The sequence below is a fragment of the Poecile atricapillus genome, chromosome Z (genome assembly GCF_030490865.1).
Source record: "Poecile atricapillus isolate bPoeAtr1 chromosome Z, bPoeAtr1.hap1, whole genome shotgun sequence".
Classification (NCBI taxonomy): Eukaryota; Metazoa; Chordata; class Aves; order Passeriformes; family Paridae; genus Poecile; species Poecile atricapillus.
Window position 1 is genome coordinate 8,227,251 of NC_081289.1, and position 16,691 is coordinate 8,243,941.

Genomic DNA, 16,691 nt, shown 5'->3' on the forward strand with positions numbered 1-16,691 from the left:
TTTGGAATGAAAGGCTTGATCATGCTGCCTTCTTCTCTCAGCACTTAAATTTATCCTCTCTTCTTGTCCAGTCTCCCTGAAATATTTAGAGTTCTTTGTATTCAGACCATATCTCTTGTCAAAAATCATTTCAGTATATCTAGTTAATTACTTAAACAGGCTCGAGGCAAACCTTTGCTTGGTATAAATCAGCTGAATAGGCTCCTTAGTAGTCTATGGCTTTGTGTTTAATCCTTACTTCTGTCCACCTGTGCACTAACTGGACTTTGCTTTGGTGATTTTGACTCTTCCATGCATTTCTTCTAATCCACTGGCTACCCAGCCTGTACATCCTGCTGTATTTATGTTCTGCTCCACAGCCAGCTCACAGCATCTGAGCACATCAGTGATTCATTCCAGACCGCTACTATTAAATAATCTATTTGGCAAAAGACACTTGTCTTCTTTCTGTAGCAGCCCAGTCTCAAAAATAACTTGGGTCAGTATTTCCTTTGTGCAGGCTCTCAGAGGACAGTAATCAGGAATGGTGAGGGTCCCAGGAATCTCTGCCAGACTGGGCAGATATGATGCAAAGTGAGTGAGTATACATCAACATGGTCTGAAGGAAAGGAGAGCAACTGCACATTCTCCAGCACCTGAAGCCTCAAGATGAGTCAAAGACTAAGTTAATATGCACCAAAAATAGGATGAGGAAGGAAGGGGTTCCCTTTTCTTAAAAAAATAGAAATTTACAGAGCTTAATAAGACAAATACTGCTTGAGACTTAAAGAGCAAAGACATACCTATACTATTCATAGTTTCTGAACCTCCTTAGTCTGAACTAATTCTGTATGTAGATAAAATCATCATGGCCTTTGTCAGTTCCTGCACATTCTCAGTCAATCCAAATGAATCCTGGGCATGTTGTAGGAAAGGAAAGATACTGTATTAATCTGAGATGACACATAGAATTGAAGAGTTCTATATGGGTACTAATCAAAAAAATCCCCTAAAAGCCCCACAACCACAAACAAAAATATCTTCTAAGTAAAATGTGCTTTTTATTTCACTCAGCCATGGCAGTCGAAAGAAGCATGTTGAAGGATATGTTAGCATATTACAAGAGCAACTGTAAATCAGTGAAAGGTCTTTTCAGTCTCTCTGCACCATAAATTTGTCACTCTCTGGCTTCAGGAGGACTTGGTAGCTCTTGGAATGCTGACTGGTCAATGAATCCCCTTTGCTCCATTAAAAATTGTACAGCGTTACTTTGGCAGCTTTTGGATATGTAAAACACACCTAGTGAATATCTGTTCTAATGTCTCTTAAATTCAAGTTACATGGTTAACATCATGTCCTGGCTTGAGAGCAAGGAAATATGGATACATGTTAATTCCATATATTTTATACTTTAATGCACACAGCACTTGCTAAGATTGCTTCATTTGAGCACAGTGTTTTGTTCATACTGCTCTCTAGCAACTCAGTGGAACTACTGATACATTTAAAATAAGAATTTGTGAAAATGCTGTGGTGGAACACAACTTAAGGTTGGTAAAAAAAAGTACATATCTTCCCATCTCTTGCAAAAGCTGAATGCTGCAGTGACTAGAGTAGGAACTAGACAAGGGTCCTTCTTCTATTCCAGCCCCATCATTTGCTCCACGCTTTCTTCCTGTTTTCTGATTTTAGTCAGGTAATTAGAGGCATCTCATCTGCTGTGATGCTGCACTGCATCCACCAGAAATCAAAGTGGAAGCCCTGCAATGTGAGATTTGCTTAGCTAATCTGAATTGCCAGGGGAAGGAAAAGCTTAACAGTCCTTGCTTTTTTAAGATTCTTTCTTGCATCTTTGTAGTTGTTTTGTTTCAACTGCACCACAAAGTCTGTTTGCTCTGCCTTTGAACAGAACACACACATGCAGAGGTTTTTTTAGCTGTTGGCTTCAGGCTGCTAATTTTGACACCTTTGTAATAAATCTGTTGGGTAGATGTAAAGCTTCAGGCTTGGCAGAACCTCAGGAAATCAAGAGAGGAGGCAGCAATTCTTGTAAGAGCAGGAGTTCCAAAGGCCATATATTAACAGGAATCATTTCCAACTGAGCTAATCTATTTGAAAGTAGCAGGTACATGAAAAGGGAAAGGATTTAGAGTGCATTACCAAAGAAGTGTTACTCCTTGTGAAGTGATTTCAGCACTTAAAGCCATCTTTCTGAATGCCTGCAGTATGAATGATACATCCCTGAAGGGCCAAATACAATCTGTGGTGATGACATGTAATTCCCACCACCGTGTTTCCTACTGTGGCTGGTTCTGTGCCTTCAGATTGCAAAGTGAATTAACAAAAAAGTTATTTCTCCTAATGAATCTGAAGGGGCTGAATATTTATGGCTAAATTTGTGGTCCTTAAACTTAGAACACAGATACCCTAAGCTTCAGAGTTTATAACTGAGAGAAGTAGGCACCCCCTGGGACCATGGGACCATTCAGAACCTACAGCTGGGAGGCTACTGCTGGTGATAAGATTTCTTCTAAGTGTTTCAATTCTTGGTTCCTGCTGGTATATTATTGCCCTTACCATTTTTAGGATGAGGAGTTCTGGGGCCCAAAGAGTTTTGCAGAACCTAAATAGTTCTGCTGTTTGGAACCAGCAGGGTCCTTCATGTAGTCTGTGGAAGAGGTACATAAGCAGACCCCTGGTTTGGCTTTTTAAAATTTACATCTTCTACAATCCATCTATACACCTCTGCTGATCCAGGTCAGTAGAAGGTCACTTACCCTTCAGAAAGGTAGTTCAAATTTCAAGTGACCCTTTATAGATTTTTCCTTTCTCCAGTGACTAAAGGAAATTTGGGCAAGTGTGCTTATGTTTTGGTAATGCTTAGTAAAATAAATTAAAAAAATACCTGTTGTCGGAGGACAGATTGATATTTCTGTAACAATGATTATTAGAACAATATGACTGGTTTTGCCTGGAATGCATTTTTCTCTGTACTGTGTACACAAAGAAAACAGTGCAGTATTTACATTGTAAGCTGCTGAAGAATATAGATTTCCTTGTTTTTGCAAAATCTATCCAAAATATTCTGTTCTATTATTTGGTTTGTAAAGAACTTTGAAGGACAACTGATTGTAAAAATTAGCCTCACAGGGAGCAAGAAATCATGTGATATAGACATTCCAGTTAAAAAGTTGGTGAAGGACCTCTGCAATCAGTTGTGGGTAAAATTAGGAAATTTTAATTTCCCACTCTCTGAGCTGATAAGAAAATACAGAAACTTCTTAGAAAAAGGCTCTCCTACACTCTGTTAGGAAAAAAAAAATAAAGATTTTTATGTTGTTGTGATTAGAGGAAACTGTGGAAGTAGACAGAAGATGCACAGTCCATAGTGTGCTGTCATGTGTTAAAGCCATTACTTTTTAAGTATTCAAGAATTTCATTTTATTTTTGTTAGAATGATATGGGAGGCCAAAGAAGCTTAATAAACAAGTGGACAACTTTTCTGAAAGCCAGGCTTGTGTGTTCCATACCTGGTCCTGAAGGGGCAGACACACATTTCGATGAGCTGCGTAAGTTGATTTATCTTTAATGGCCTATTTTGACGTTAGTAATAGAGCTTTTGCTGGATTTTTTACCTTTGGATTATAGAAGCACTGTGTCTTGTTTTGATTTTACTCCTCTTCCAAACAATGCTAGGAATACCTCTGACTTTGATCAGGAGTCCCTGATTGTAACTAACGTTGATCTGATCAGAATGACAGTGTTTTTTTTCCCTTTCCCTCCAAAAGCTGGAAAGTAAAAATCTGATTCAGTATAAAACCCAGACTATCTGCAAATGAACACATTTCAGAGTATCATTACAAATTCACGTGGCAGAAATTAAAATTCCAACCAAAATAAAACCTTTTACTATATTTTTGCAAATTTCCACATTATAAATAGTAAATGCAGAAATTGTCAATGGATGTTTAACTTAAAAAAAAATCCCCAAATATATTTTTCTCATTGCAGAAGATATATTTTTACTTTCTACAAGAGATGAGAGGAACCCACTTGTGTATGGAGTCTTCACTACAACAAGGTATGTGTTGGGACCATGTTTGCCCCTGGATACAAATGATGAAGATCTTACTCAGGACTTTTATACTTTTGTATATACTCAGGTATTCTAGACTAGATCCTGATTCCTGAGTGCAATTAGGAACTGCTGGAATAAGGTGTCCAATGTCAGGGCTGTAGTCACTGAGGACAATATCTTTTAGAACTGGAAATAATAAATTATGTCCCTAAACCTTTGTGTGGCTAACTTTTGAGAGTGATTGTAAAAAGTAATGTAACAATCAAAAGCAAACTAAATTATTTCAACCTCATCCAGTTGAATTTGTAAATTTCTATCGTATTTATTGAGCAACCAGTAGTTGCTATTTTAGGCAAATTATTGTTGTGAAGCCTCATTTCTGTAAGCAGCACTTTGACATCTGCTATTTCTTAGTATCAAAAGTACTCTCTAAACTGATAGTTAAGTGATTTTATAATCCAGAGTTTATGAAAGGATAACCCAACTTTATCTCAGGGGGATGCACTAATTAATTTGTGATCTTTCATATCAATATTGAGGTGTTCTCTATAGAATTGTATATATTATTGTATATTATAGAATTCTGAATAATTTTTAGAAGGAAAATTAATAATTCTGGTCTGCAAAACCTTTGAATTAAGTGTAAATAATGACTAGCCAAATGCTGACCAGTATGAGTACAATGAGGAATTGCCAAGACACTCCTTAATTCAGAAGCAGTTACCACAATAGCTCTCTAGAATATATAACCACAGAAAAGACTTAAATTTAAGTAAATATTGCACAATAAATGAAATGGTTTGTGAAGCAACTAAAGTACATGCTACTTAGCAACCTGGCATGGTGTTCTTTGAAAACGGAATGTTTTAGGTTTTTTTAGACAAATACATTAAAAAAGGGAAAATGCATGAAAATTAAGTAAGTGTTTATTTTTATATCTTGTTTTTTTGTCTTTCCAATGCAGCTTGTAATTCTCAGGGTCCTCACCTACATCACTAATATATGTGATGTGAACACAATGTAAATGAATGTGCTTCACTTTGGTAAAATTCTAATCAAAAGAGTTAGTAAATGATAGCTGGAAACTGTCAGCCACTAGGAAAAATGACACTCCATCAAGTAGTCCCAAAGGAGAAACCAGGTTTCAACCCAGCAAAGTTTAAAGCTTTTAGTGACACTAAATATCTGTAATTAGCAGACCTGTGTACGCTGATGTTTAGCAGCACATCAGCCGCCAGGTGTGGGGGTGATCCCAAGCCCACCAGGCTCTGTCAGTGGTTCATTGGGGCAGCAGGGGCTGTTTGCAGCGTGCACATGGGTGATCTTCCCTTGCAGCTCCGTGTTCAAGGGCTCTGCGGTGTGTGTGTACAGCATGGCCGAGATCAGGGCCGTGTTCAACGGCCCCTACGCCCACAAGGAGAGCGCGGATCACCGCTGGGTGCAGTACGAGGGCCGCATCCCCTACCCCAGGCCGGGCACAGTAAGTGTCTCCTTCATTACTCACCTCTATTCTTACTCAGAAGCAATCATGCTTCACACCCCTCCCCGGGCTGGTAATTTATATTTTGCTCAGGATGTTTCAAATTATCCCCTCGACTCTTCCCCTTCTGTTGACAGCTCAGAATTCTACCTACCCTGTAGGTATATAAATATACATTTTTCCATGTCTCTGAGATAACATTGTGTCCAGACTATTTCCTGATTGTCTCTCATATTGTGGTCTCCCACTGTACAGCTGTATTTCTGTCTGTTGGGATCACCTCTAACGCATCAATGTTTCATAAAAAACCAAAGGCATTTCTTTATATAGTGTTATCATGAAGTTTTTTTTATTTGTATTTCTATTATCTTCTGTCTGTTATAATAATTGAGATACTGTCACTGATTCTGTTGTGTGTATTTGTGCATGTGTTGTGTTTTGAAGTAAAATAAGGAGGCAATTGATGGACATTTTATTTGATAAAAAGTAAGTAACAGGAAGAAAAGAGAAATTTGGTACCTGGAAATACTTTCAACCCTAGTCTCTTAGACTTCAGCTGTAACAGGCCAAAACAAGGAAGAAAACTTTGAAAAACTCATTAAAGTTTTCTTCTCCCACTTCTGCCACAGTATTAAATTTGGAAAATCAGGCTGACATTACAGATGAGGAAAAAATGGTAATTTCAAAAACCACATCAACTTTTAAAACATCATCACAACTTCAAGCAACTCTGTAAAATGTAGAAGAGCAACAATTTTATCTGGAATAGTTCTTCATTCTCTTGGTCAGGTATTCAATGAACAAGTATTAGGCAGCCAGCCATGAGCTGTCAATGTTGGATGTGGCCTAGAAGCCATCTGGCCATTTCTGCACTACTTCTCTGACCTCAGCACTGGTGTAACCTTTGCCTCAAGCCACATTATCTAGGTAGTTTAGTTCATCTTTTCGCACATCTCCTTAGGTCTCTGTGTTTTCTTCTTCAGCCTTCCACTGGACTGAACTGCATGGTCCAGGCTGATTCTGTTTGTTGCACGTGGTGGTCCCAAGGCTCAGCAGGTGCTGATTCCATTCTCTTATCTGAGGATGACCCTCAGAGCAGCTCTCTCTCCAAAGACCAGGACAGCTCAGAGACTGATTTGGTCTGCCCAGGATCTGCCCTGATGGAGCAAATCTCTACTTATTTGGACAATTTAGGCATTGCCAGCTTATGCATCTCTCTGTCATGCAAAATACATAATGCCCCCAAAAAGATTAGTTTTCTGTGTGTGTGTGTGAAACTTCCACGGCTGGTTAAGAAGATCAGATGAATTTAATTTTAGCTACAAAAATGGTGCCAGCAAGAACAATAGCTGGTCCCATGGCATCTAAAGAGATTAAAATAACTCTCTTGAAAAACTCAGAGTGCCCCATAAGGATGAACACTTTGCACAGATAGACGGGTCATAAGCTCATTGCATTTTTGAGTGTATTAGCCATCACATGGTTGAGCTAGGATTCACAAGGAAGGAAACATGCCATGCTGAATGAAGCATGTCAGTGCTGATCTTTATCACTGATTTGAATATCCATGGTTGCTAATTTTGTAAAAGTTGGAAAGTTTAAAGATAAATATTTTCCGTAAGCCAACCCTTAGCTCTCCAGTTGCTTTCTTTAAGCACCTGAAAACAGCTGTGAGAACGAAAATAGTATCTTAGAAGTCCTCCAAACCTTGATAGTCAGTGGATTTCTGTAGGAGTTTGTGTGACCAAGGACTGAGAAGGGAAGTGGATTTACTGAGGAAAGCTGTCAGAAGAAAGGTATCTATCACTTTTGCTAAGTTGATCAGGTAAAGGTATTGCTGCATTGCTTTTTATTTGTTCTCTTAGTGAGCTGGACTGCAAAATACTTCAGGGTCCATTGTTTGATGTAGGGTGTCCAAATAAGTAGATTTATGCCATGCTCTTGGCTTGTGATGCACTATGCCAAACTTGGCTATGAACGGATTTAGGGTGGGATCTGGAAAAGCAGCAAGGTGCTAGAAGGCAAGGAAAAGAAGCAGCATGAACCTTGAAGAGCACTGCAGTGTGAATGCTGAAATGCTCTTCCTTAAAGATTAATTTCATCATTTTTTGCCAGCTGTGAGGTGGTTCAGGAATGCTCAGAACAAAGCCAAAGACAGTAATCTACCCATTTTTAAGTTACTACAATATTTTTGAAATTTAAGCTCCTCCTAAGTGTTGCCTACAGTTGGCATGGCTAACACTGCTCAGATTCTATATTTTCTGTATTTTAAGTTACTGGAAAAGTCTAAAAATGTCTATTCTAGGAAATGCATTTATTTCTTTTGGTGGTTGGCTTTGAGAAATGCATTGACTTCCTTTCAGCATTTATACAGAAGCAGGAGACTGCATACCCTAATTTAACTTTCTGCTCTGCTGCCTTTATCTCCTAAGTAAATAAAGCTGCTCACTATAGAGGCTGTGACTACTTTGATTTTGAAATTTTGACAAAATGCTTCCTGTGGCAATTTGTGTGTGAGATAAACTCCCAACATGACCATGATATCATGCATTCACAATGCTGAGTGGGGAACAGGCAACAGCAGCCCCTCTTTGCTCATGTCCCTCAGCTGTGGCTGCCCTCTGCCGTCATCAAAACATCCCTGAACATGGTGATGGGGGAGCTGTGGCACACTCCACAGCACTGTCACTGCAGAACATACAGCTCTTTGACTTCCCTCCATGGTATTAAAGAGCAAGTGGAAACAACGGGAATTAAACAGAGGTAAGGATTCAAATCTATTTCCATTTTGAAGCTGAAAATAAAAAGAGACAGAAAAGAAAGCAGGAAGGAGACATCCCCAACACAAAGAGCCAGTTGAAAACCAAGGGAGCTTTTGCTCTATCTGCTTTAGCTGTTAAAAAATTGGACTTGCATATCTGCAGCTGTCCCCAGATAACAAATCCAGTTTTCTTCCAGTCTCTTAGGGTTTCACTCAGGAAATTATCCATTAATAAAGAAACCATGGAGAACTTCCTTTATAGTGTGTTCTGCATTCTGAAGCAGAGTTTTCATAATACCCTCCCAGAAATCACAGACTGCATTTGAACAAGATTTTCAGTGAATTAGAAGAAAATTTTTCTAGTTTATTTACAATTGCAGTATCATAGCAACTCTTAGTGCCTATTTGGAAATTCTGATGGGGTACATACACAGGAGTCATACTCATTTCATTGGTGGTGAATAAATGTTGTTAAGGTCAGATTTTTAGAGGAATGTCAGTGTTTAAAGATGCAGATTAACACTCAGTCTGATCTGCTGCAGAGTGCAGGACTATTAAATGCTAGCCAAGGCAACAGCAAATGTTTTTGATGGGCCTAGATATCTTACTGATCTGATTTGTCAAAAGATCAAAATAAACATCTGAATGAGCAAAGTAAGAATCTGGCAGTCTGAGTCACTTAGCCACAAGAAGCAGCCCAGCACATCACTCTTGTCCATGCGAAGAGTTTAACGTCTCACCTCTTTCTACTCTAGATCTGAATACAATCCTGGGCTCTTGAATTCTTTTTATTAAATGAGTTCCCTTACACAACCCCTCAGAGTCTCCTGTAATCTTGGAATCTTAGAATCATAGAATCAACTGAGTTGGAAGAGACCCATCTGGATCACGGAGTCCAGCTACTGGCCCTGTGCAGGACACCCAAGCATCACACCATGTACATAAGAACATTGTCCAAATGCTTCTTTAGCTCTGTCAGGCTGGTGCTGTGACCACTTCTCTGGGGAGCCGGTTTCGGTGCCCAACCACCCTCTGGGTGAAGAAAACTTTTTCTAGTATCCAACCTAAACCTCCTCTGACTCAGCTTCATCCTCCTTCATCTTTTTCTCTCTCAGTTGCTTTCTCTCCCTTTCTTCAGTGAAGCCACTTCCTTTATTTCTTCTGGTATTCCAGTGTGCAGGCTGATCAAGATTGTGGTGTTGGTCCCATTGGGACTTGGCTGTGCCACAGAGAAGTACTGGCTGCCAAAAAGCCTCCCTTGTCCTCCCTTCTGGTTCATTTTGCTGCTTTAATAAGTTTGTTCATAAAACATTTAGGGTGGTACAGGTTTCCCTTGTTATTTTTAGACTTATGTTCCCCTTTCACCTATCTTTTATGGGACAGACTGCATTCTTTGCTTCTCCAGTTCCTCTCTCCTTTGATCTCCCTACTGTAAAATGGGACAGCTTAATTAAGTGAAATGTTTCACTTTATGGTTTTATTTTCCTCAGAAAGCCTCCTACACCTCCTGTTACTAACCAACCTGTTTTCCCCAACATGAATCACTTTCCAGCTCATAACATCCTTTCGCAGTGCTGCAAACCTTGTCACCTTTACTCATGGCAAAGGTCGGCAGAGAAGCGCAAAGTGCCACCTGCAGAGTCAAGTTCACTCATCCATCTGATCTCAGCTCAGTTAGCCTCAGATTAATGCTCAATTTTCTCAGCTTTTGCCATCAACAGCACAGGTGTGTTAAATGGAAAAGCAATACAAAGTGCTCAAGAAAAACACAAGAACAAATCTTGCACAAGCAATGGGATACAACCATTAAAAAAATAATAGGGGACTTAAAATTTTTGTTTGTCTTATTTGTGCTTTTTGTTGCAGGGGAGGAGTGAGTTTGATTCCATTTAAAATTGGCACCATTTGTTTTTCTCCTACAAACCTTATTTATTCCCCTCACCCCAGCCCTCTTCCAGACTCAATGAGTAGCTTCAAGGTTACAATGAAAGTCTCCCCACTGAGAGATCAATCCTCCTGGCACAACTCATTCATCTTGTAGAGAGCATTAAGGGTTTTTGTAGACATTGCAGACAAATACAAAGTGGATTGTGCAGCTCTGATCAGTCTACAGAAAAGAGGCCACATGGTACTTAGGCCTCTCAGGAACCCACGTTTCACCTTCAGTGTGTTGGCTCTGTTGGAGGTCCCCGTCTAATGCAGAAGTGAGAGGATGAAGGTAGTTCCTCTATTATAACTGCTTCCTTCTTGATAAATCAGTGATAAGACAATTCATTTAGAGCCTGGAAGACTTTACACTCATTGTTTTTGGCTAAAATTAAAGGTAATTAGCCAATGAAAAGTAAAACACCTTCAATAGGAAGGAGCAAGGCGTTGCCAGGACAAGGGACACCTCCTTAAGGAGGGAAGGCCAGACTAAGACATCCTCTGATATGGGAGGGGCTTAAGAAATACTTCACTCTTTCATGTTTCATGCTGGATACTTCCATTACTTACAAGAGTGACTTGCTGGCATGATTCTCAGTTGTTCTTGTGAAATCCAGAAAAATTCCCAGCCTGGACATTATAAAAGTGAGCAGATGCCTACTTCACTCAGTATGATCAATCTACCCCCTTCCCTGTAGGTGCTTGAGTCTTAGTGTTAAGTGCGTCTCAGAAAAAATGTGACAAGACACTTTCAAAATGGGATTTTCAACACACTCGTAATATAAACCCTTTTGAAGTTCCCAGTGAACAAAATTCTCTTTTTAGTTTGTCAGTAGACATCAGCACTGCTGAACTACAGATGTGTCATTAATGGAAAGGATATATGTTTACATACCTTATAGCTAGATTCCCAAATAATTGCCACAGTTTTAATAGGTGTTAGATCCAGCAGCTCTTACTGAGTTCACTGGCTGGTGTGAAGCACTATCCAGTTTGGCAAATTGGAGGTTTTTTTAGGAGTCCAGCTTCTGGCACCAGCTTTTGAGAAACTTGGCCACGTTTCTCATATAATGTTAACACAGTCACACTGTATGTCTCAGCATTGTATAACATCCATACATCCAGCACTCTGCTAAGCTGCAAATTTAATAAGACAAGTGAAAAAAAGGAGAAAAGCTTAAATACGTGTGGTGGTGTTAATTTAGTGTGTATTTGCTTTTATTTGCAAAAGATTAGCCTTAACTCACCACTGTATGACCACATTTGGATACAAATAACAGGCAAGGGAATAGAAGGCATCTCTGCAGTTCACCTGGGATCAGGACTTAGTCCAGAGTGATTATTGTCAAACTGAGCTCACACAGAAGGCATTTCAATAAATTTAAATAACTATTGATTCTTCAAAAGATTTGTGCCACAGAGTTTTTACAGCAGTGGAGTAGAGACGCCCTTAACACTTCCAACTCTGTTTCTGTTGGGTTTGGGGTTTTTGTTGATTGGGTTTTTTGGGTGGCTGTCTTGTTTTGTTTTATCCTTCATTTCTTGACACATATTTTTTTATCAAGTTATCTTTCATGGCAGCAAAGGCCTAAGCGACCTCTGAACCTCAAATTCTTACAAAATTCTTATTTAGTGGTACTAATTTGACTGATTTAATGTGATTAACTTTGTTTGATATCAGCTATCCAGAAGAAAAACATCAAATCTGAGCTGCTTGTTTAGAGTTCTCAGTCAGAAAGAGAAAGATAGGCTCCTCTTTTGTGCAGTTCATGTGCAGCCAAGATAAAAATCTAGGTCAGGTGAGATGAATCCCTCCCTATAGCAAAAGCTGAAGGTGCTGAGAGAGCACAGTGATAGTGTTATGAGAACTTTTATGAAGCCAGATTCTCTTGTAGTCCACATGAAACAACTCTGCCAACCTACCCCTGTGACATTTGATATAAAAGCCAAGATGTCACATATGTGAGACAACATCTGGTGCTGATGATGTGAATAAATGAACTATGAACTGGGCAGAGAACACTGGTATCACTATCATGAGACCTGCAGCAGGATGTGAACTCACATTTTCAGACATGAAAGGTTGTTTCATTCACCCACTTGACCATCCTACATCCTACTGATTGCTAGGAAAGGAAGCACAAGCCTACAGGAATTGTTCTGCAGTGATGGGTGGACACAGCTTTAAAAAACTGCCTGAGAACTTTGCCAAAGGGTGGCCAAAATGACTTTCTCATTCCCCTGTTCCATCCATCATGCCACAGTGAGTGATGCCTCTGGAAATAACTCCCTTGGCCAAGCATAACAGTCACACCTGCCCAGCTGTTCTTGGTGGTCATGCTGTCTTAGGATAGGGTCCAAAGCCCACTGAAATAATTGGAAAAGGCCCTGTTGACTGTAGCAGATCTCTGGATCAAACCCTTAGTCCTTATTTCTACTAAATTAACTATGCAAGCTGGCAGAAGATTTCCCTGCATCATTCGTGGTAGGCCGTGGACCTTCGGGATTAATGTAGCAGATCTATAGTTCCATATTGTCAGAAATTTTATCCCATTGGTTTTTAGTAAGTGATGTCACTGCTCTCATCTTCCTCTGATGATGGATTTTTGGCAAAAACCCAGGAGATCTTTTAAGACGGAAGGGGCTACTCCCATCTTTCACATAGAAATGGGCTTCTGGAATTGAGTTGTTAATAGGTGAGCAGTCAGCACATTTCCAGTAGATGCAGATGGTCAGTCTGAGTAATGAGTGAGAACATGAACTACAGAAAAGGGACATATGGGGAAAATCAGCCTGTAGTCCACTGTGAAGGGGAGATGAATTACTGCATGGTTGGGAAGTTGAAGAGGCAAATTTGTTTCTCATCCTTTTTAGAATAAATTAATGCAAAACTCTGATTCAAAGACAATTAAACGTTAACAATCACATGTTTCTCTCTATTTACCCCAAAAAAACTTTTGTTCTCTAAAGGCAAACACCTCTAAAGGTAAACATCCTTTTTTACTCCCAAAGTCTTTTTTTTGTCCCAAAGTCATATTTCTTTGTGAAATTATTCTCCTGATACTCTTATCTTCAAAAACCAAGCTGAGTACAGCCCACCTCAAGGATGTAACCTTGCAAAGACTTTGTAAAAGCACAGCAGAAAACAGAATGTGGGAGATGATACCCAGCAAGCAAGAAGGTGAAGTTCTTGCAGGACTGCTGGCACAAACCCCCTAGGGATAGCTCCCTGCAGTATGTGTTTCCAGTGGAACAGGTATTTTCAACAGGACTTTCCTTTTCTTCTTTCTTACTTGTATTTGACTATATCTTCAAGGAGAGTCATTTGAGTGGTTATCACAGGACAATACAACCCTTTTATTTTATTTATTTTTCTTGTCTGTTTTTTCACAGCCGTAAAGGGAATTGTACAATGAAACAAAAATGACTGTGTGATGGAATTTATCTTAATTCACATTGGCACAGATTTACTGTTCATGGGGAAATTGTCAAAAGCTATCAGATGATCTAGGAGCTTAAGATGTTTTTCAATAAGCTATTTCAGATCCGTTATGAAGATGGGGATGCAGAGGCTTAACTCTCATAGTCTGAAACAACACTAAGCAAGTGGACATTTGCACAAAGTCTCTTAGCTCTCTAGATAGCCATAAAATTCAGTTCAAGCAAGGAATGGAAATAGGCTGCAGTCTCTTAAATCACTGGGGCTACAGCTCTGTTAACTAACCTGCCAGAGGTCTGGTTCAAGTGCAGACCCCTAGTCGCTCTTTTGTTTAATGTTAAGATGGGCTTTGCCATAGTTTAGGCATGCTCCAAGTGGCACCTTACCCCTGGTAGTGCTATGGTGATGTTTGGGGTCTTAGGTAGACCAGGAATTGACCCCAACAGGCATTTCACATATGGCCATAGATGTGGATGTATAACATCAGCTGGTGTGTGCTTTGCTGGCCTGTTTTGTTTCTGAATATACAGGTAGTCTCAGATACTTTTGTGAAGCTTTTCCTTCAGTCAGAAATTTGTGTTTAGTTGCTATTCTGCCTTACATAGTGGAAGAAATCCTAACCACAAGCCCTTAACTGGCACCATAGATTCAACACTTGTCAAACTGGATAGTTGAGAATGTGAAGTAAAGTATTCTCTGTCAAAAATTGCTATGAAGGAGGACTGTAGAGCAATTTCGCCACAATCTTAACTTTCTCTTGATAGAATACAGACGTATTACTGGATCACATTTCTTTCTTCACAGTCTGTTTTAGAGCTCCACCTGGCAGTAAACACAGGGATTACTTCATTTAAAACTGTTAAAAAGAAGCAATGAATAGTTAACATGTGAAAGGTTGTCACCAACTGGAAGAATGTGTCCGGTTCATCATATCCAGAATTTTAGTTCCCCTGTAACACATTTAGATTTAAAACAGGAATTTTCTCAGGCTTGGATTCGAGACTAATTGTGAAAGAAGGGACAGAAAAGAGATGCAAACAGCTGTGGGAAGGAAAGCAGAGATAGGTGATGAGAGGATCATGAGTCACCAAAATAAACCACCTTGCACATATGTACTTGGGCTTACCCCAAAAAGCATAGAAAAGAAAAATGTGATGGAGGTTGAAGAGGTAAGTTTGAGGGTGGTTTTCAGGCAAGATGTGTAGGAACCAACTCTGTGTAAGCTTAAAAAACAGGTGGGGTGACCAGTTTGTCACTAGGGGTCTGATAGAGGTGGGAGTGAACCCCAGCATGGGGAGGTGCATGAAGGACCAGAAAATGATGAGATTGTGCTGTTAAAAGCTAGAGAAAAGGATGCTGCAGCAGTGACAAGAGTGTCAGCTCAGTGAATGAGTAAGGAAGTAAATTTTGAGAAATAATGAGCCACAGGGATTGTCTGACATCTGAACAATACGCTTTTTTTTTAGAAAAAAATGTGTGTGATGTGTAGGAAGTACAGTTCACTGAAAATTTATTAATTTTCAGTAGGCCATATACAGGGGAAAAGTTATGGCCTCTGATTTCAGACCAGAGGCAGAAACTCAGGCAGAAATTCAGCTTTGGAAAGAGGAACAGGAACACTAAAAGCAGAAAACCCTTGAGATGCTGCAGTTAAAGTACATCAGCCACGGGAGGGCAGCCCAGGCTTGCTCTTGGCAGCTCCTGCTCTGCTCAAGGCAGCCTGCGGCAAACAACTGTGCTGCTAGCTGCGCCCAGAAGTGAATCCTACAGAGCGTGACAGGTCTCCTTTCCTCTGGTCTCACTCTCCTTGTCTGGGTAAAATACCAAGTGTGGTATTTTGGCTGTGAGTGTGGAAGGGGACGAGGAGGTAGAATTCTCTGCACACATACGGAGCCCATCATGAGAGGTTTTCTGGTTTTGAAACAATTCTGTTAAAAAATGAGGTATTGGTGACTAAGTGCTGCTTTGGGATGAGAGGAATAACTGAAAAATATTATTATTACTCTCTTTACAAATGTTATTGAGGAAAACTTGATTTCAAGTTGTACTTCTTTCCTAAAATTCCTCTCATCTTGTTCTCTCTCATTCAGTGTCCAAGCAAAACCTATGATCCACTCATAAAGTCTACCAGAGACTTCCCTGATGAAGTCATTAGCTTCATTAGGCGGCACCCACTGATGTACAAATCAGTTTACCCAGTGACGGGAGCACCGGTGTTCACGCGGATCAACGTGGACTATCGTCTCACTCAGATTGTGGTGGACCACGTCATGGCAGAGGACGGGCAATATGATGTTATTTTCCTAGGAACAGGTATGAGAGAGAACTTCCAGTGTCATTCTGCACAAACCCCATCCTTTTAGAGCACCTTTAGTCAGTAGGTCCATAATAAAACTCCAGATTAATATATTTTTCCTATGCATACAGCTTCAGGAAGCATATAGGTGCTCCTGGCTCTGGTCCAGGTCTCCATGCAAATGCTTATATTAAATTAATTTGTCAGTTCAAGATATCACTGCTGTTGGGGTTTTAATGCCTTCTGCTGCCTAGGTGATAAAACATTTAGGGGTCAGAGTACCTGAACTTTCTTACCCTCCAAGTACTACTCAGTACCTGTCTTTACATAACATGGTAGTCTTGTTTCCTGCTGAAGGCACATCGATAAAACTATTAAAAGAAAAGAAATTACCTTTGTAGCTTCAAAGAGGACTTCCTATTATCAGTGTGACATGGTGCTTCAGCATTTTATCTCATGTGATGCTGAACAGTTAAGAAGAATTTCAAATTGAGCCTAAGGCAACAATTCAATTCCACTCAACTAATTTTAAAGATACAAATTAGCAACATGATAGCTCCAAACGTGACAAGCAGGATTGAACAGAGAGAGGTCAAGCTATTCTGTCAGGGAAAAAACTGCTTTGCTGTTTTTCTATGGATAATTATGTATCTATTTACATTTTTATAATAGATAAATGCCTTAAGGAAAAGGTCTACTTTTCCCATAGTAATTAAATTTAGAATTACTGGA

The 16,691-nt window shown here is 39.7% G+C and overlaps 1 protein-coding gene across 1 annotated transcript in view; it reads left to right on the plus strand.

The window, feature by feature from the left end:
- The window catches only part of LOC131573274 (semaphorin-3D-like), a 134,335-nt gene that overhangs the window by 95,550 nt on the left and 22,094 nt on the right, over positions 1-16,691 (plus strand). Inside the window, exons 9-12 of the mRNA XM_058827068.1 lie at positions 3,434-3,548; positions 3,991-4,060; positions 5,393-5,537; positions 15,754-15,976. Of these exons, the coding sequence (XP_058683051.1) occupies positions 3,434-3,548; positions 3,991-4,060; positions 5,393-5,537; positions 15,754-15,976 (553 nt within the window). The remainder of the gene's footprint in view (positions 1-3,433; positions 3,549-3,990; positions 4,061-5,392; positions 5,538-15,753; positions 15,977-16,691) is intronic.